Source organism: Amblyomma americanum, chromosome 9 (assembly GCF_052857255.1).
Source record: "Amblyomma americanum isolate KBUSLIRL-KWMA chromosome 9, ASM5285725v1, whole genome shotgun sequence".
Taxonomy (NCBI): domain Eukaryota; kingdom Metazoa; phylum Arthropoda; class Arachnida; order Ixodida; family Ixodidae; genus Amblyomma; species Amblyomma americanum.
Genome location: NC_135505.1, coordinates 60,395,176 through 60,416,297, shown reverse-complemented (window position 1 = coordinate 60,416,297; position 21,122 = coordinate 60,395,176). Strand labels below are relative to the sequence as shown.

General features: G+C 46.1%; 1 protein-coding gene across 2 annotated transcripts in view; it reads right to left on the bottom strand.

Moving 5' to 3' along the window:
• The window catches only part of LOC144104568 (uncharacterized), a 69,030-nt gene that overhangs the window by 22,824 nt on the left and 25,084 nt on the right, over positions 1–21,122 (bottom strand). For both annotated transcript variants that reach the window (XM_077637657.1, XM_077637658.1), the window contains 3 exons: positions 18,175–18,231; positions 15,316–15,396; positions 6,233–7,423 (listed from right to left, as the gene is read on the bottom strand). In XM_077637657.1, the coding sequence (XP_077493783.1) occupies positions 6,233–7,423; positions 15,316–15,396; positions 18,175–18,231 (1,329 nt within the window). The remainder of the gene's footprint in view (positions 1–6,232; positions 7,424–15,315; positions 15,397–18,174; positions 18,232–21,122) is intronic.

Genomic DNA, 21,122 nt, shown 5'->3' with positions numbered 1-21,122 from the left:
TGGAACGAACAGGCCAAGTCCGCGCCCAAAAATTAGTTTGTCACACAACCGCACTGACCATATACATATTTTGTTGTGGCAAACCTCAAGTACTTCAATCTATATCGCTTTTCGTTTTCGATCAAACACCCACCGAAGCTTCGAGAAGGACAAATGATACATGGTGGAGTAATATGGTTTCGTGGACGCACTACTTCCACAGCCTCCTCAGCGTTGACTACTATGTATGAAACGAAGTACAGAAAGTGCCGCCGTAGAATCTGCTATGAAGAAATAGACACACACAATGCAGTTTTTAAGGAATAATCGCCTCTTTTGGAAGACTTAGTATTTCTGGCTTTATTACGGTAAGTCCAGCTAGTACGAGCGTCGGATACAATGAACGCGACCCGCATGACCGTCAGGTTCGTTATAAAGTGGGCTTGACTGCATAAGCCTAAAGAAAAAAATATCAGTGGACATATCTGAACGCTTTGCTGTCGTGTCACCTTTCCAGGGTTTTGGTGTTCCTGTGGATTATGATGGGTGAACAGCGCAACAAAGGCGGGCAAAGGCAAGACAGCGCTTGTCTTGCCTTTGTCCCACCTTTGTTGCGCTGTTCACCCACCATGAATGCTTACCAACACGCCCAAATCTCAGCTTTACTCACTGCAAATTATGAGTCATGCATGCTTATCTGTGGCCCACTTGGAGTTGCCACTTCAGTAGGAGCAAGCTGTTAATCTCCTTATAGGATCAAGTTGGTTCCAAATTACACAAATTACAGACATATCAGAATACTGTCCGTTGCCTACAAGGTATTTACTAAGGTAATTGCTAATAGAGTCAGGGCAACCTTAGAGTTTGATCAACCAAATGATCAGGCAGGCTTTCGTAAAGGATATTCCCAAAATATATCATATTCACACTATCAATCAGGTGATAGAGAAATGCGCTGAATATAACCAACCCCTATATATAGCATTCATTGATTACGAGAAAAAATTAGACTCTGTGTAAACCCCAGCTGTCATACAGGCATTGAAGAATCAGGGTGTAGAAGAGCCTTATGTAAAAATACTGGAAGATATCTACAGCAACTGCACAGGTACCATAGTCCTCCATAAAGTCAGCAATAAAATTCCTAAAAGAAAAGGCGTCGAGCAAGGAGATACGATCTCACCAATGCTATTCACCGCTTGTTTACAGGAGGTATCCAGAGGCCTGAATTGGTAACACTTGGGTATAAGAGTTAATGGAGAATACTTAAATAATCTGCGATTCACAGCTGACATTGCCTTGCTGAGTCACTCAGGAGATGAACTTCACTGCATGATCAATGATTTAGACAGGCAGAACAGAACGGTGGGTCTAAAAATTAACATGAAAAAAAACAAAATAATGTTCAACAGTCTAGCAAGGGAACAGCAGTTCACAATTGGCAGCGAGGGGGTGGAAGTGGTAAAGGAATACGTCTACTTAGGGCGGGTGGTGACAGCTGATCTGGATCATGAGAGGGAAATAACTAGAAGGACAAGAATGGGGTGGAGCGCGGGTTCTCTCAGATCATGAATAGAAGTTTACCAATATCCCTCAAGAGAAAAGTATACGACAGATTTATCTTACCGGTACCCAGCTATGGGGCAGAAACGTGGAGGCTAACAAAAAGGGTTCAGCTTAAGTTAAGGACAACGCAGTGAGCCATGGAGACCGGAAGCGGGCAGAGTGGGTGAGGGAACAAACGCGGGTTAATGACATCCTAGTCGAAATCAAGAGGAAGAAATGGGCTTGAGCAGGGCATGTATGTGAAGGCAAGACAACCGCTGGTCCTTAAGGGTAACGGAGTGGATTCCAAGAGAAGGCAAGCGTAGCAGGGGGCGGCAGAAGGTTTGGTGGGCGGATGAGATTAAGAAGTTCGCAGGCATAGGGTGGGCTCAACTGGCAAAGGAGCAGGTTAATTGGAGAGACATGGGAGAGGCGTTTGCACTGCAGTGGGTGTAGTCAGGTTGATGATGGTGATGATGATACAAACTGGAACCAAATGGACATTCCAATTGATTTGAATCATATACTGGAACCAGTTGTATACAATTGGAACCAAATTGGATGGTGCAAATGAAACATTCCATCACAATGCTCCAGGCATTCCAAATGGTTCCAAAACACAATTTGGAATTCTCCAATTGGAAAGCCCAATTTGACCCAATGGTATTTTTTTTTTGCCAGGAGTGCCACGAAGCACCTCCATGAAACTGAAACCTTACGCCTGTCATCACCTTTAATGACTGAAACCCATGCGAACAGCTGGAGGTAAAGCCAAGAACAGGCATGCATACAGTCTTATCAATACCTGATAGCAACATTCAAAAAGATTGATTATGAACAATCCTCTCCTATATGCCATTGGGCAAGCGCCAAGGAAAGCTGTTCGAAGATCCGCTCATGACCGTCCTTGTTTTACAGCACTAAGGCCAGTCATTAACCTATTTTTAGGCAGGTATAATGAAACAGGTCTCGGCCCTTCTTCCCGGTCACCATCGTTATCACTGCCAAGCTTTGCATCACTCTGCCCCATCAGCGTTGAGCAAAGCAACGACATCTGAACAGATTCAAACGCTTCAGACTTCTGACTTGCGCAGCCTTCTCTAATAGCGTTTTTTTTAGTTCCATACATCTGGCTCATGGAATGATTTTCTTTGTTCATCCTTTTTCACTCCTCTTCGCCTAGCACCTGTGCGTAACTTCATTCGTTTGTTTCATTACGCCCCTCATCGACAGCCAAGTGGTTTGAGCCTTTGGCTCCTGTGTGGGAGGTATGGAGTTCGGCCCGCACTGCCACAGCAACACCTTGTGCCACGGCGCTCTTCGGCCAAAACTGTCCTTCCTTATACCACTTCTTGCGACAATGCAAACACATTAGTTGGAACATGCCGAGTCATGAAATCTAAGGTTCGACGAAATCTCGTCTGGTCGGGTGAATACATTGGCGAAAATAATGAAGCGCCGACCAAAAGGTGTTGTCAAGATGGAAGGACGTTTCGACTTCCACACGGAAGTCTTGTTCACTGATGGAAAAATTTCGCACACAAAGCTTAAGTACGTTGTGCTAATCGTCGCAGGCATCTAGCGTACGAGGGCGGTAGATTGCCTATGTTACGCCAATGTATTCAATGTATTATTCAATGTATTATTCAATGTATTCAATGTACGCCAATGTATTATTTTCGCCAATGTATTCACCCGACCAGACGAGGTTTCGTCGAACCTTAGATTTCATCATGCTACGACGGTCGTATGGCCAGAATTTCATCACTGAAGTGCGCCAGTTCGTTTCGCTAACCGTCCGGCTTTCTGCGTTCAAGGCTCATCTAGAATTCAACCTCATATGCAAAGCCAGGAACCTAACCCCGCGGTCCCTCCGCTTGCTACGACCGGTCGATACGCCCTTCGGTCATAGCGTGGTGTCAAGAGCAGAACGACAGTTGCTTCAAGCCAGAATCCTGGAGTGCAAGGACTCAATAAGGCACCTTCAGAACCAAGCCTTTTTTGCCCGTCGCCGCCTTGAACACCAGTGTCCGAACGAGTTCGTCAGCATCCAGTTGCACGCGAACTTCGTAGCTAGTCTACAGTCTGGTCAGCATGGGCGCACACACAAAGAGAAGCTAATCAGACTGCTACCTGGCCGTAAAGGAAGTCCGGCCAACAGACCTACCCCCACCGTCCACAATCTGTCTTCGTATAGGCCTACTCGAACAGAGCTCGCCGTTCTGGAGCTTGGTTTGAACTTCAATACGAGAGCGGCTCCGGACGCAAGAAAAATCATCTGTGCCGTGGAACAGGCTGTGGGACGTGTGGAAAACAATTGCCGAGAAGAAGCTCGTACCCGTGCGATCAGCATACTCGCCAAGCTGCCACATCGGCACCCCACCCCACTCCTTGCTCAGGAGCGTGATGCAGTCAGGAGCCTGCGGAGCAATACGGATATCGTAATCCTACCTGCTGACAAGGGCAATGCCACCGTCATCCTAAACCACAGCGACTACGTTGAGAAAATGACAAAGCTTCTGGAGGATGATGGCACGTACATGCGACTCAAGCGGGACCCTACACTCAAGGTAGAGCGAGGGTTGCAAAGGCTTTTAACAGACGTCTTCCAGTTGGTTCCACCACAGCACAGGTCGTTATACTTCACGCTCCTCTGCCACAATGGATCTGCCCCTGCTTTATATGGCCTCCCGAAGATCCACAAGCCAGGCGTTCCAATGCGACCAATAGTGGATTTTACCCGCTTTCCCTTGTACCGGCTTTCAGGCTACTTGCACAAAGTTTTTTCGCCACTCGTTGGCAAGAGACCGACTTTCGTATGCAACTCCTTTGATTTTACTGAAAAAATTTGCGAAATCACGATTGACAGCGACGAGATAATGGTGTCATTTGACGTCAGATCACTGTTTACTAGCGTCCCCGTGGATCTGGCGGTGGAGGTATGCCGTTCAGCGCTTCGAGACGACGACGGACTGAGTGCTAGGACACCCATCGATCCATCGGACCTGTTGAAGCTTCTGGAGTTTTGCTTGAAGAACACGTACTTCATCTTTCGGGGCACTGTCTACAAGCAGGTTCATGGCACTGCCATGGGAGCATCTATCTCGGTCACAACCGCAAACCTCACAATGGAAGCACTGGAAAGCCGCGCTTTGGCTTCGTTCGAGCCGCGCCCGAAGGTCTTCCTGCGGTACATTGATGACTGCTTTTGCATAATCAAAAAGAATGCCTTGGCTGCTTTCATGAACCATTTGAACAGCATGGAAGATTACATCCAGTTTACCGTCGAGGAGGAGATTTCTGGCCGTCTTCCTTTTCTGGACGTCATGGTGGAGCGACGTGATGACCGCCTATCATTCAAGGTGTACAGAAAGGACACGCACACAGGCCAATACCTTCACTTTAATTCAGTCCATCCTACGTGCCATAAGCGCTCCGTCGTTTCTACCCTCGTCTGTCGTGCGGAAAGAATATGCTCGAAACCCGAAGAAAAAGCCTCTGACATACGCCAAGCGCGACGCGAGCTCAACAATTGTGGCTACCCACAGCACTTCGTGAACGCTGTAATACAGCAGACAACGAGACCAGCTCAGCCCGTTCGCCTACCTTGCCGTGCCCGAGCTGCAATACCCTATGTGCCAGGCGTGAGCGAGTCATTGGCCCGCATTTTTCGCACCTACGATGTGCATATAGCTCACGTGCCTGCGTGCAAGCTTCGTCACGAGTTGGTGTCCGTAAAGAACAAGCTAAAAAAGGAAAATTTCCCGGAGTAATTTATAAAATCCCCTGCTCAGACTGCGATCACTCCTACATAGGTGAAAGCGGAAACTTTGAAAGACGGCTGAATGAGCACAAGAATGACGTCAAGAAAAAGAAGGCTTGTTCCAACGCTCTGGCTGAACACGTTGAAAACACGAAGCATGATATCGCTTGGGAAGAAGCGGCAATTATTGGCCGTGAGAAAAACTGGATGTCACGCCAATATCTGGAGTCTCTGTTTATCTAGACAACAGATCAGACGCTCAACCGTAACATCGGCAATCTACCGCCCTCGTACGCTAGATGCCTGCGACGATTAGCACAACGTACTTAAGCTTTGTGTGCGAAATTTTTCCATCAGTGAACAAGACTTCCGTGTGGAAGTCGAAACGTCCTTCCATCTTGACAACACCTTTTGGTCGGCGCTTCATTATTTTCGCCAATGCCGAGTCATGCCGAAAATGAGCAGTGGCGAGAGCAGCGAGGGTTCTGACCAACGACTGTCATGAATGTGTGAATTTTGGTTCTTTTATAAAAGCAAGAGACGACTTAAGAGTTGACCTTCAAGTCTTTCGTCGATTTTCGAACAGAAAGCATGATACCATCATGACAGCATGACAACTGTAGGCGACAAACGTATCTAGGATGCGTGAGAAGTACTACAGTTGCATGGGCACTATATTTTCCAAGTCACATAATCTGAATAACACATGCTAGAGAATGCCAGCGAATTTAATCTCCATAAATTTGGCCTCGTGTAACTGTTTAACGACAGCGGCAGGTACTCCGGTTGCCACTCACGTGCTACTATAAGCCACTTCTGATGGAAGCCACCACAGCTTTGAAACAACCTTTAGAGGAAAGCTGGTTTTGTCACGCGTTGCATCCAAATTCTTTCTGCAATAACAACTTAATTCTCCTGTTTCAAGTAACCATGAAGTGGACTCACCAGATATAGCAGCAGCTGCTGCCTCCTCTCCAGTCCGTTCTGGAGCGATACCCTGCTGATATGTGTCCTTGCCCTCGATGAGCACCAATCCGCAGTGGGGGTCACTCACAAAAGCACCTGGTGGTCCTGTTCCTATATATGGAGGTACGATCTCCTTCCAGTGCGCACTCCCAACATCGGTGCAGGTCACAGAGTTCTGGAGACAACTAGCAAGGCTGTTTGCAGCCACCACGCGAGTTTCTCCCGTTCCAGCAGTTCCCTGCCAGTTTCCACACCCCGTGTCGTTGTGAATGGGACCTTGGTGGACATGACCTATGGCACCATTCAGTAAAGCGTTTCCCGTTGCTTCTACCTGGACTGTGCCCTTGCATTGTTCAGATGGGACACTGCTGCAGACCAAGGGATAAGGCAGGATTACATCTGCCGATGCCTCTTTTGGTTTATCCACACACTCCTGCCCATCACAAAAGGTGATCGGTGCTAGACTGCTTGCTACAGCCACACTTGCCTCTTCCGCCCCATGCCTGTGCTGGACTCCATCTTGAGCCCCAGAGCATCCTGGAGCCTGGGAATGGTGAGTGGCCAGGCCATGTGACAGCACCTTCTCTGGCTCTGTTTCATGCTGATGATCCATAGCCTGAAAAGCGCAGTCAAAATCTTCGAGCGGGCAACTAGCAATGCCAATTTCCGATTGTGTGCAAATACCTCGTAGTCCAGCAAGCAAGCATTCATAAGCAGTGCTAGTCTGAACCAATCCTTGGCCCGAATGACTGGAAAATCCATTCGGCAGTCCATTGCCTCCTTCTACACTCAACACGTCCTGGCGTGTTGGCAGCTCATTCGCGCTGTCTACACTCTCATGCTGCACTCTAGACCCGCTCCTAACTGCCAGTGCTTCTGTTTCCACTGTCCCAGTCTCGTACTGGTCCTTCTGCCCGAAAATGCTGAAAGACTGGCAATAAGTGTGACCACCAGCAAACTCTGCTCGTGGTGCCGGTTCTGTGTCTTCTGCCATCTCGTGCTCGCTTGCTCCACATACGCTGACAATGACCAAGTTCTGGTATTCGTCACTAGCAGGACTACCAGACTGTAAGTCTCCCTCTTCTCCAGTTGTGACCTCCAACAGTTCTTCGGGTCCAATGCTAGTGGAGTCCTGGCAGGAGAGTCCATTTTCTTGGAGGTCTTCTGGACCTGCACGTTCAAAAGACAACAGGCACACGCTGTTATGATCCAAAGCAATGCAAGTGGGACAGATGAGTAACCCTCTTGCATGCGCCTACACAGCACAGAGAAGTACAAGCAGAGCATCAGAAAATCCCAGATCTGGGCCATATTTAAACCAGTCGTTCGAAGTCAATCAGAAACAAGGTGCTACATTGACCGGTGGTGTGTGAAGAAATGCTGTGCCTTTCGTCTTTCTTTATGAGACAGGCTATAAAACAAAGGTTACAGAGGGTACTGGTAATGGCACCACCATTTCGAGTGGTTTAGTTGCATCTTTGCCATGTTTACAGGCCCAGTTCTATACAGGCCGCGTCAAATGGTGCAAAGAACTATAGCCTACCACGACTGGTAAATCTGCACCCTTAAAACTTGCCTGCGCACTTGCTCATGAAAAAATTCGGGCAAGCAGAAAGAATAACAGAACTACACGAGCTACACGAGAGCAGTCACTTTTGCAAGACAAGCATGAAGACGGGTGCTCAGGATAATTGCAGGCTTTTCACAAAAGACACTGACGGCATCAGCATTTTATTTTTTCTTGCAGCCCACATCTGTATGGTAAGAGTTTGCCCTCGATGTTCTTAGTGATGCACCGGCAGCATAGAAGGCACCCATGCCTTGTAAGCCTTGTAAGTGGGAGGTACCTGGCTCAAATCATGGCACTGTCCTAAACAGCCACCGGTAAGCAAGAAAACAAACAAAAATACTGAGTGCTGATCTCTCCTTCCCTCTGCCAGTGGAACAGCCACGCATGAAGGGGAACGAGTAAGAAGAAAGAGGGCAAAAAAGTTGCAGCCACTGGCAATCTATAGATGGCTAAAGGCAACGTAGATATGTATTGAATGGTTAGTGTCTCATATACACAGCCTCGCATGTTTACAACTCTTTGGCTATGCAAAGCTCATAACTGCACCCAGTGTTGACCTGGAAGGCTACTGCACTTCAATAGTCTTTGCCAAGTTTTCTCACACTTGACTGTCTGTGACAGTTGCAACTGTTTCAGCAGGGCAGCACCATCTGGTTGGCTTATACCGAAATGACAGTGTGACCGAAATGACAATGTGTTCTGTTACGCCTCTGCATCATAGATGCCGAATTTGTACCTCCATGAAGGGTGCCGGGACTTCCTTGTTGTAGGCAGGAGCAGCACAGGACATCAAAGGCGGGCGTCAACACCCTCTCTTCAGGAGCGAACACTCTAGGAACTCCCAGAGTGACTGCGTGTTCACTTTGAGTGCTTTTATTGTTGCTGATCCCATATATTCCTAAATTACACGCCTTCTTCAGTGGGTACAAATTACCTGCAATCATTGACAGGACCTTTCAGCTACCACAGTATGATCACTTTCATCGTTACAAAAGTAAGGTTTCCATCGATGCTTTCTACAACCACCAGTCAGTGTCCAGAGATGGCCGTGGCTGGTGCATCTGGAAGGTGGAGGCTTCATGCACCGCGGCTTCACACCGACAACACTCGCGTTTTTGTCAAGTGCCACCGTTACTGCTGTTGCAGTAAAAAAGCACAAGCTTCGCCATAGCTCGCCGCATATATGGTGGCCACTATAACTTTGGCACACCTCATCTGTAGAGGCATAAACTAATGCCCCTCTTTTGAGAAATCCTACAGCGCCTCAAAGGGTATCATGACTAAATAGCTCTGATTCAACTTGCAATCTATTAGGCTAGCCTAGCAGCAAGCAACAGCTGTGCGCCGCCAAGTGCGACTTAAGTGAAGAGTGCAAACGCTGCAAAAATACTTTTGCATTGTCGTCCGGGTAAGAGTACAAAGCCATCCAAGAGCTGTCAAGGCTAACAACACTGCAGAAGCATTGTACAGTTCTCCACATGCTTGCCAGCAGCGCTTGAATGGCGCACTGGGAAGGCATTTGGCATACGAATGGCTTGGGGCCCGAAACAATACTCTAGTATGTGTACTTTTATATGGGTCATGGCTTACCTTCAATGCGTCAGAAAGCTCTATCGCGTCAAAGAGGCAGCAGCATAGGTTGCCAACGCACCTATGCTGCGTTGGCATAGGTGAAGCGTGCAGAGGACTGTACACCGAGCCAAACCTTAACTGGCGTGATTTTGCATTCCTAATTGCAGCTTGTAAAAGAGTTCTCTCAGCTAAACCACTGGCATGTTCATGCTGTAATTTGATGTGTGTCGTGGAATTAGGTGGTCCACTTTTTTTTCATATTATGCTTGAGTAGAGTGCTTCCCGATTAGATCAAAATTATTAAAAATCTGCATCGTCTGCAGCCAAGAAGAGCCATAATATGCGGTGCATGCAGCAATGGTACTGGTTCATCTCGCATCCTCCTCTGGGTAAACTACCTCTCCTCCCATGCTAGACAAGTCGTTTACCCAGAGTAAAATGTGATTGCGCCACTAGGACGATTGCTATGTATACCCCTTGTTTTGGTTCTTTGTAACCGCAGACGATGAATATTAATAATTTTGATTTACACTGGCAAGTCTACTTAAGGATGATAAGAAAAAAAAACTAGACCATTAAATGTCAGCACATGCGTCAAATTACAGCACGAATATGCCAGCAGCTTAGCCGAGAGAAGCCTTTCACAACATGCAATTAGGGACGCAAAAATCACACCAGTTAAAGATTTAGCTGGCTGCACATTCTCACACAATATAAAGGTCACTGCATTTGTTCCGGCCAAAAACGAATAATTTTTTCCAGGAGTGACGGTTTCTTAATCAGCAATCAAAATGACATTGCAGGATAGAGGGATGCTTTGGTTAGATAAACTATCCCTTTCAGCCTTTTTGCCAGAACGAAGTTTGTCCATAAAGTTTCAAGACTGATTTATTTTCTTCTCTAGAAATGATTCCTCAAAACAAATGTTGGTGCGTATGAGTAGCGCCATCTTGTTGGGTTAACCTGAGCTATTTAAGTTAATTGCTATGGCAACTGCTAGATGGCACTATATGTAGAAAAATACGTTGTCACTATACTCTGTTTCAACGCTGCCATAGCTAGTGCTCTTTTTTTGTGCAACCTGCATCCGCGACACAAAATAGTGTGTTGCTTGTGGTGAGCGAAAAATAACAAATGTTTTGCCGGCAGGCTTCGTAGATAACACATTTGTCATAAGCGTGACAGAAAACGCTCTTATTGCGAGCAAATCAATCGAGATCTGTGATCTTGTATTTTGCACTTGTCATCTTTTTCCATTTCACGTTTTCGCTATCCCCGCAACCCTGGCCGCCGTGTTTATTTTTCCGGCTCCCCTTCACTTTTGAGAAAATGGTGTCCAACTCAGCATCCCCGGCCACCTTTCCTGTACGCATTTTCTCGAAGGTTCGTACATCCAAGCTGTCAAGGCACGCCAAGCAAGTAATTGCAAATGTGTACTCCCATACCAGGACACGTTTTCCGGAGAAGTCAGTTCGGGAAGCACTGAGTGCTGCGAGCGAGGATACCGGAGTGAGCAATAAGGCCGAGATAATTCTTTTTCTCAATTGTCTCTGAGCGGCTGTTCGTGAGACAGTGGTCAGCACTGTTTGTTTCAGTGCGTTGCCTACTTACATGCTGCAGTGTGTTTGTTTACTTAGAAGCATTAACTCATGCGCTCGGTAGTTTCGCATTTACAGGTGCATCATCTACCACGATGAAACCTGGGTCAACGCAGGGCACACAAAAGAATACATCTGGCAGGACAAGACGGTGAAGTCATCTCAGGGTGCCTTCCTGAAAGGTTTAACAACGGGATTGGCTGCGCCTTTGGGCAAAGGGGCCCGTTTGATCCTTGTACATGCTGGGAGCAGTGCAACAGAATTCGTGCAAGACGCTGCCGACTTCTTCAGAGCAAAAAGGGGAAACCACGCTGACTACCACTCTGACATGGATGGCAACTACTTTGAGAAGTGGTTCACCTACAAGCTTTTGCCAAACACTCCGGCCAATAGGATTGTCGTCATGGACAATGCTCCATATCATAGCATGGTTCTTGAGAAAGCACCAACCAAGTCTACACGCAAAGCTGATATTCAGCTTTGGCTCACAAAGAAAGGTGTTCTGTGGTCACAGGACATGGTGAGGGCAGAACTGCTGGAGCTTTCTCAAAAGGTAAACACACCCAACATTGTGTACCGCATCGACAACCTGGCAGCTACCCATGGCCACGAAATGCTTCGTTTACCACCGTACCACTGCGAGTTCAATCCCACTGAACTTGGTCTGGAGACAGGTGAAGGGATACATCGCAAGTTGCAACAAATGTTTCACTTTGGCTGAAGTAGAAAAGCTCCTGCCGGAAGCACTGGCGTCTCGCGGATGCAGCGAGTGCCGAGATCGCGCGGCGTTCTATATATCCAATGGCGGGTAAAAATATCGTTCAATATAAACGTACGAATAACTATACTTTTACACAGAATTTTCAAGGGGGTAATTTACGAGTTCGATATAGACAATAATTCGATATATGTGGGTTCGATATATCCGTGTTCGACTGTAGTACTTTTTCCAATTAGAATAGGAATAGTGTTACACGTCGTCAATGTGTGCAGTGTGCAGAAAAATACAGTGGAGCTTAATCAAACACTGTGTGAATTATTCAAAAAGTGTCTGAAAATTTGAGAGCAAATTCGATTCATTTAAAATAATGTTGAACATTAGCTGTTTGATTCGTTCGACTAATTGAACAGGAATTTATTCAGTTTGCTGTCCAAAAATTTCGAACATTAACACACCCCTAGGAATGGGCCTCATTTTGTGTGAGGACTGGTATGTATAGGTGTCTGATCTTCATGTCCTGAAATGGGAGACCTGGTTTGGTGTTGTCTTGCATTACTGTCAATCTCTGGTTGTTTTGACACGTTATGCAATGCTGCAGTGCCAGTGTTGAGGTAGCCAGTACTGTATGTTTTCTCCTCGATTCTTGGGGGTGTGAGTGATTTCAAGCTGGCTCTTGCTCGTTCAGTGTGAATTTGTTTGGAGTTATGTCCTTGTTAGTACATGTCCCAGGAATTTGATTTTGTTGACTGAAAATGCACTGCTTTTTGAACCCTGTCCAGAAATTGGTCAGGTTCTTGTTGTATGAAATAATGTTGTTCGATGGCCTGCACATTTTTTTTTCTCCAATTTTGGAGCACTCGACTGATTGTGTGTTGGTGTACCTCCACTGCACGTGTTCTTCAATTTGTATGCACAGTGATCCATGCCACTGGCTGTTTCCAGAATAAACCATTTCTCGCAAACACTGCAGTGTCAACTTTCTTTATTGTCCTGTCTCATTTATTGTTTGCTCTTTTGAAGTATTTCTTAATACCATTGTACAACTTTTACTGCATTCTTGGCGTTCTCACAGCTCGGAACTGTTTTTGCCTGGTGCATGAAAATCCTGCCTGAGCAGCTTCTGCTCTTCTAGGAGAGAAGGGAAATCAAGGCAAGCTGACTTGCCTCTGTACTGCATTCATATACATTTGTGCACGACAACAAATCTAACTCTAGAGGTAGTACTATTTTCTGTCACTGTGTGAATCAAGATTATGTTCTAAATTTAACTCTTAACACGGGAAAACAGGCCATATTGGGGTGGTTTGTGTAAAAATACTTTGACCCATCAGTTTAAATATACTGCTCTTTTGCCGCATATCAAAGCCCAGTTATAGAGCTTTGTTTTGAATGACAAAGAAAAAAGCGCTTTCCTTAAAAACGAAAAATACCTTAACAAAAACAAAAGAATCGCAGATATGCACAAGAATGTTGCATATATACAGTCAGATAGTAGACGATTTAGTCTAGAATATGTTTTCTGCGCTCATGTATGATAAACCAGCTGTCTAAATTAACAGACGTCTTCCTTCTGAACTTTACGATCAGTAAAAAATAATTGCTCTCGCCAAGTCCTTCGGGCTGCTCCACAGCACAGTGCCAAAGTTGGTCCCAGACTCTTTTGGCGAAGACTGGATCCGCCGCTAACCGGTTGCACAGAACAATTCATAACATGCCAAGTACCTTAAGAGAGGCCCACAAAAGAGTGCGTCCCTTGGCAACAACGAAATCGAAAGTTGCAGACGGCCACTTGTTAATCGGGCCACGGCGGAGCACTCACCACTGTGCTAATTATTTAAACCCGACGAATGAATGTCATCTTTTCACACAAATCTCTCGCAAAGTATGGTCACAATGCTGCAGAATTGGGAAAAAAACAGCCACTGCTGACCAAAAGGTGGTGCGAGCTCACTGACAACGGATTTCAGACAGCTCACATAAACGCGGTATGCATCAAACAAATAGATGGATGCAGTTCATTTCAGAACGCGGCATAATACTCATGCGATTCTGAAAAAAAACAAGATTTCTCATTCAAGTCACGTGAAATGCAACTTGCGATGAAAAAAAAAATGTGTGCAAAAAAAAGTTTCACCATGCCGGTTTGAACCCATGCACCCCCAGTTGTATGTCGATTCTCCGAAGTGACGCATTACAGCACACAGCCACAGAACAGCGCAGAGTGATACACCTCTCTTTATTTTTTTTGCGGACTACTTCTATAGCCTTCACAGCGTTGCACTTGATGTTTGAAATGGGGTATTACTGTGAGCGAATGTGGAGAAATGCACGTCCACCTCGAACAGCGTGTAAACATAAAATTTTACGTGAAGCTTGGCAAAACAGTCACACAGATGTATGAGCTCCTTCGTGACGCTTACAGCAACAAGACATTATTACAGGCGCGAGTTTTCGAGTGGCACAAGATGCTCGTTTCGGGGACAATTTCGGTGGAAGACGACACAAGGCAGGGGTGCCCTTCAAACTCACGGAATGAAAAAACATAGCTCGGATCAGAGAACTTGCACAGCAAGACTGCAGCATTACAGTCCGCATGCTATCAGATGCTCTCGACATTAAACATGCCACAAAATTTAGCGTGAGAACTTCAGGAAATGAAAGCTGAATGCCAGATTTGTGCCGCACTCCCTCACACAGGACCAGAAGGACACGCGGGCATCAGTGAGCGCTGATTTTCTCTCCGAGGCAGAGAAGGATGCTGCATTCGTTGACAGCATCATTGCTGAGGATGAAACATGGTATTTTCAATACCATCTTCAAATAAAGAGGCAGAGCGCTGAATGGCAGTCCACAAGCTCTTCGGCATCGAGAAAGGTGCGGCGACAGAAGACCAAAACAAAGACCATGCTGATAGTTTTTTAGATGCCAGAGGCGTCATACAACACGAATTTGTACCCTAAGGAAAGACGGTGAATCGGGAGCTTTTATATCCGTATGCTTCAACACATGCTTGATACACTGCGACGCCGTCGCCCTGACTTATGGGCGTCTGGACAATGGAGCCCTCTCCACGATAACGCAAGGCCGCATACTGCTCTCAGCGTGACAAAATTTCTCGCCAAGCACAGCATTACTGTACTTCGCCATCCGCCATACTCGCCTGACCTCTCCCCATCCCTCCCTGCGATTTTTTCCTGTTTCCTCGTTTGAACAGAGCCCTAAAAGGTCGCTGGATGGGGAGCATGGAGGCCATTTAAGACTCCACGACAAAGGAGCTGACAGCCCTGCCAAAAGAAGCGTTTTCCAACTGTTTCCAAGACCTCAAGAAGCGTTGGAAGCTGTGTATAGACTGCAAGGGAAACTGTTTCGAAGGGGTGCTACACAAATGATTTCAATGTTAAACACATTATTTTAATGGACTCAGCCTCGGAACTTTATAGACAAAGGTTGTACGAACCACGTAAGAACAATTTAATCTGAGTAGGATAAACCTGAACTGATCACCTTCAAACTGCACCGGACAGCTCTCTTGGTATACGTCCCTGACAAAAACCATCAACGCTTCCCCAGCATGCAATGATTCCTGGTGGTGTATACTTACGCCTCGCTGCTTGAGGATCGAGTTCGAGCTGATGCACGTGCACTTTGGTCAGGGAGCTTTTGTCTTCCGAGGGCGTCACGGCTGCATGAAGAATAAGACGTCTCAGTGCCGCTTACATTCACCACTGCATGTCATGAGGTTTTTGAGCATGGTTGTGGCTGCAGTCAGCATGACTTCGTATGGCACAGTAATTCATGTGATATTGTGTGTATAATACATTCGGAAGAAGGCCCACGGCTGTAAGGTATTTGCATGCAAGGCCAATTGGTCTGCTAGACGCTTCCATGCACTGCGAAGTCCATTTCATGCACTTATGTCCAAGCTGGCCAGAGGCACATGGTCCATGAACCGGGTAACTGGCAACAACTGTAGAAGCTTGGCTGGCCCCGAAAGAGGCCAATGAAAAGTGTTATCGTGGAAGGATTTTGTGGTTAGCCGAGCTAGGTGGCATTTTTTTTCTTCCAGTCAATGCTGGCAAGGACACAGTACAATGAAGAGAAAAGCACTCTCATTTTGCACTCGTTTACTTTTTCTGCTGAGCTTGGATTCTCTTGCATTTACTTTTCTGGCGCTAGAAAGAATAAGGAGTGTGGTTGATGTCACGACTGATGCAAGCTGAGCACTGACTGCAAAAAAATATATACAATGCTACGAAAAACTGCAGTGTGCACCAACACCTGCTGGTTGCGCCGAATATCTCCAGGTCACAGGGAGTACTTTTCTAGCACCATCGTCGAGAGCATTACGGTGCCTACAAACCTGCCAAAGTCCTTGGGAGTAAGGATGGCACTCCTCCTCACGTTCCAGAGATTTTGCAAAACTTCGGAGGTGTTGTAAATGCTCCAGAGCACAGCTGAAACGAAGAACCTGTGCTCTGATGTCTTTTGGCCAACACATGTACCTGAGTCGTTAGGAAGCATGTGCACTGGAGATACGATGGATGTGTGAATTTTACTGACATCCTCTTTGAGTAAATGTAGCCCTTTTATTTACCTTGTATTTTCTTAAAACATTCAATCCTATTCCAGATATCTGTCAATCTAAGCTTAATTTTCTTCTAGTTCTAAGCGATATTATTTTGATTTCAGTGATAGTTCGAACAATTTTGCCATTCTGCTTTTACATTTGCAGTAATCTATAGTCTTCTAATACGCGTCTCTACAGATGATGTGTTAAAGGAACACTGAGAATTTACAAGATAAAAAAGACCAAAAAATAAAATACAGGTGTCGCGATCACCAGCCAATTTTGCAAGTAAAATGCGTGCATCGACACCTGTTCTCCGGCATGGATCCCAGAGGCTATGCGACACTGCCATTCACTTCAAAACGCTGGCAGCCAGTTAGTCCTCTTTGGCAGGGACATCAGGAGCTTGAATTGACTGGTGAGAAGACTTCTAAGTTCAATTTTCTTGCCAATAAATGCCCGTTTAGGTGCCGAACAGACAGCAACACAAGCAGAAAGACCTACAAATCAGTTTTCACAGAGAAATATATATTTAATTGGATGCTGTTGTCCTCAGTGTCCCCTTGAAATCTGCCTTCACTGTCCCTAAAATCCAGAGCTTCAGAAAGGCCGGCCATGTCCTCGTACAGCTTTCTATCAGTAGATGTCTTGGAGCGAGAGCTCTACAACTTGGGGCATAACTTCAGACTTCGATGTGGATGAGACAGTGACCTTCAATGACTCCCAAGGTCAAACCGAACTTAACTGCATGATGCTATGGCCCAAGATAAGGTAATATGACCATGTGGTCATATGACTATGACTATTGGGTACTTGACCTTGACATCTCATTTGAGACAGTGGGCACATCGACAATGACCTTCAATGCCTCACAAGGTCAAACCAAACTTGACTGCGCGGTAGTATGGCCATGTGATCATATGACTATAACTATTGGGTACCTAACCTTGACTCGTTGACATTTGATTTGAAACAGTGGGCACTACATCGACAATGACCTTTAATGCCTCACAAGGTGAAACCGAACTTGACTGCACGGTGGTATGGCCCAAGCTATGGTAATATGACTATGTGGTCATATGACTATGACCACTAAGTAACTGACCTTGACATTTGATTTGAGAAAGTGGAGACCATGCTTAACAGAGCTTTTGCTCGTATAACTAGGTTCAAGCCATGCTGAACTCCAGCCATTGTTTTATTTTTCCTACAGTGCACAGCACCTGTGTGGCTGATGAGTGATCGGCCGGGCAAACTGCCTTGTTTACAAGATGTGGCTCCATTTGGTGAGTGGCGCAAAAATTGTCGACTTCTGAAGGAAAGCAAATGCACATGGCAGATGCAGGAGCGATCTGGTTCCACAAAGAGCCAGCTGCGCCTACGAAGTGGCAAGCGTGTGCTTGAGAGCTGCCACGTGCACCTGTCACTAACATGAACTGTGCATGCGCAGAAGGAGCAGGCTGTTTCGTTTTCAACCAGTAGAGCTAGAGAAGAGATGCGCATCCGCAAAGTGGCTTTGAGAAAAAGGTGGATTAGCTGCACTGAGCAAACCACTTCAGCATTACCGTCACTTCTTCACCCCAAAGGAAAGTCTGAAAGTCAGCCCGTTTTCTATTTCTGAGCCAATGTCGGCATTGCCATATTGATCATTAGACTGCTGTGTGAACCCAGCACAACCACTCATTACACCGTGCTGCTTGCAACAGGCACACACAGAAGTACAGCAGGTAGTAAGGTAAAGCCTACAGTGGGAGAAGGCCTGTACTACGAGTATGTGTGGACAGTACGATCTTCCTGCGGAGTCAACCCTCCACCCAGAAATGAACTCGGCCCATGAGGGAGAGCAGTCTTCTCACAACAAATAACTAAAAGGATACATGCAGATACACTCACCAGGGCGTGGCCATGTGGGTTTGAAAAGGCAGCTGTTCTTGGTTGTCCGGATGGTACCTGAAAAATGGTAGATGCAACCGATGCAGCAGTAGGCCTGCCAAGCAGTGCGGGTGTAGTCCCGAGTGCAAATCGACAGAACGGAACAAAGGGGACCACACAACGAGCGGCACGAAGTCTGATCTCCGGTCTGGTCCCTGTTGCTCAAATATATTGACTCACAATATGAAAATCCAGTATTTGCAAAAAGCAAAGAGCACAAAAACTCTGCCTCTGAGCCGTGAGGTGGCACTATTGTAGCGTCCGTGAAAGGCACAACTTTCAGAGGGGTGATGACAACAGTTCCTCTCACATTCAAGAGATTCGGAATGCTGGCGACTCATACTTGGCCCCACAGCCTGTCGCAGTGGCTTCTGTTACATAGCACAAGCATAACCCAGAAGCAAACAATGTGGTGTCTATACTTTTGACAAATGCTGTGCTTACACCAAGACCATCTTGACCTATCGAAGCACCTATGGGATACCCCTGAAGTCTGCCTATCATTACTTAGTCTTAGCAGATTAGCAATTACACAATTACACTGCCTGTACAAACATGCCCAGAGTGACCCTTTCTCTACACAGGCAACACCTGGCCACAGTTGCAGTGCTGCATAAGCTACTCTGCCACCACTTTAATGTTCCTTCTGCCAGCTGAGGAACAGACCTCTGTTGCGTCAGACCCTACATACTCCGCCTCTAGCTTCACCTACCCCCATGGTGCAGTCTTTTGTAAAAGGCCGCTTTCAATGGCAAGGACCACCAAAACATCGAGAAGTTATCCTCATGGGAATGGGTAGCCCTAACTCTGCAGAAGCAAACAATATTGTTAAACCACATGAAGTCTTAACTAAATGAGTACTGGTGCACCCAAAAGCAGGTTCGGATTATGCTTGATGAGTTGCTCGTCACAGTTCAATATTGCCACCCTTGTCATGTGTTTGCATCTCAAGGAACCAGGCAAAGATACACGACAACTAACGCACTAACAGATAACTTTTCTGTTCAGTCCTTTTACACCCTGCCTTGTCTGAACATTGCAAAAATGCACACACATTTCCTAAGTTTCGAAATGAGCCTTATTTAAAATGTTTAAGTACTTCTAGAACAAAACAAAGTGTCAAGCTGAATACTCTGATGTTGCAAGGATATTCTTGCAGGCTAGTTGGTGAATAGTTTGCTGGACTGCTAGCACAGAAAAACGGAGACAACAAGAATAAGGAAGACAAAACAGAGCGCTACTAAGAGTCATTGTAGCTATGCAACTAGGCAAACTATGCACCAATTTGCCTGAAAGAATGCCTTGCAATACATTGTTAAGTGGCAGCTAGCCAAGAATAAGGCGTGATGACTAATGGCAAAGAGATGATTTAATGATTGCCGGCCTAGCGAGAGTGCTCCGTCCTGTACCACTGCCATCTTCGTCTTCATCGTGACACTACTCGGCGCCTGACGAAGAGACGCACGAAATGGTGATGGCTTGAGAGGATGGTACAACAGAAACGGCAAGATGGTGAAGTGCTGGCCGCCGAGATGAAAGAGATCAGGGAATGAGTCCTGGTCCACGAGGTTGTTGCATAAAAGGTTATCCCAATTTACATAAACAGAGGACATACTTTCAAAACTGAAACACGCTGACGGATGTGGACCACCAGTCATAGAAATATGCACATACACAAAGCATAGTGTATACAGTAATGAAAGGTGCAGAGACAATGTTGACGAGCTAATCATTAAAATGATGTGTGTCGGCAAATACAGCGACCAGAAACATGAAGCACCGACCCCACAGGCAAATAAAACTGCACTGAAAGGATAAGCAGTCTCTCAGGTAACGAATAGTGAAGTTTCGAAGAACGAGGCAGAATTTGTAACATTTGATTTCACTTTCGTTTCATATAGCCCTCTGTGCCATTGGGCGCAGGCCATCACAGCATGACATCACTCATCAGGAACGGACACTTACATCACAGCTCAAGCTGCTGGCATGACTGACTGCCCAATGCTCTAAAGTGGCTGGAAACTTCTTCCAGAGTACGGCATTCCTCATCTCCACACTATCAGATTTGGAAGGTATATGGCTGCCGCTGTCTAACTTTCCACCACAGCAATCACATACCTTTTTTAAGCCTTGCGTATATGCATTCACGACATTATCGTCACAAGTGATAGCATAAACCCCCGTTGGCACAGCCAACTTCGATGGTATCGTGAACAGGAAAAAAACTTTCACAACTTATTCCAGTAGCACTTTGCTCATACGCAGGTCCTGGGGATAGCCCAGAGACATTGAAACGCCGTTGTTCGAAAGCAAATTAGCAAACTATCTGGAAAAGTTGGTGCTTGCTGTTCTGGCAACATTAGGCTGCAGCACCGGTGTGAAGTATACGAATGAGGCTACTGTGTACTGTGGAGTTTTTTTTTCTGATGACTTTACAATGCTCTAGGGTTACTGCATAGTCTCCCTGCAGGAGCCAGAGTTGTGCATAGCTCCACCAAACTGCACTGCCGAGCATCCAAGTTATGAGTGAAAGCCACACTTGCACGCAGGAGGCTGGCTAGGCACAGTTGTTAGGGCAGATGCAGGCGCAATATAACAATTTGCAGCTGCAAACTTGCTTTGTTAGTTCAAAAGCACTAATCCAGAGATTCAGGGCCTAGCAAAATCGTCTACTGCTGATGTATGTTTCCATAGAAAAAAGAGGCACAAAAAGAAATCGCATCAATATCCACAATTGGGAGTTAAACCCGTGACGTCGCGAACAGATCAACTCCAAAGGCTGACACATGAGATCACTATGTTATCGACGCAACCAAGCACACCTTGTGTTAAAGTGCATCACTCTCTCATGCTATGCATTGCGCATCTTCGTCTTCTACGTAGCACAAATCTCTGCTTTCGCACTGATT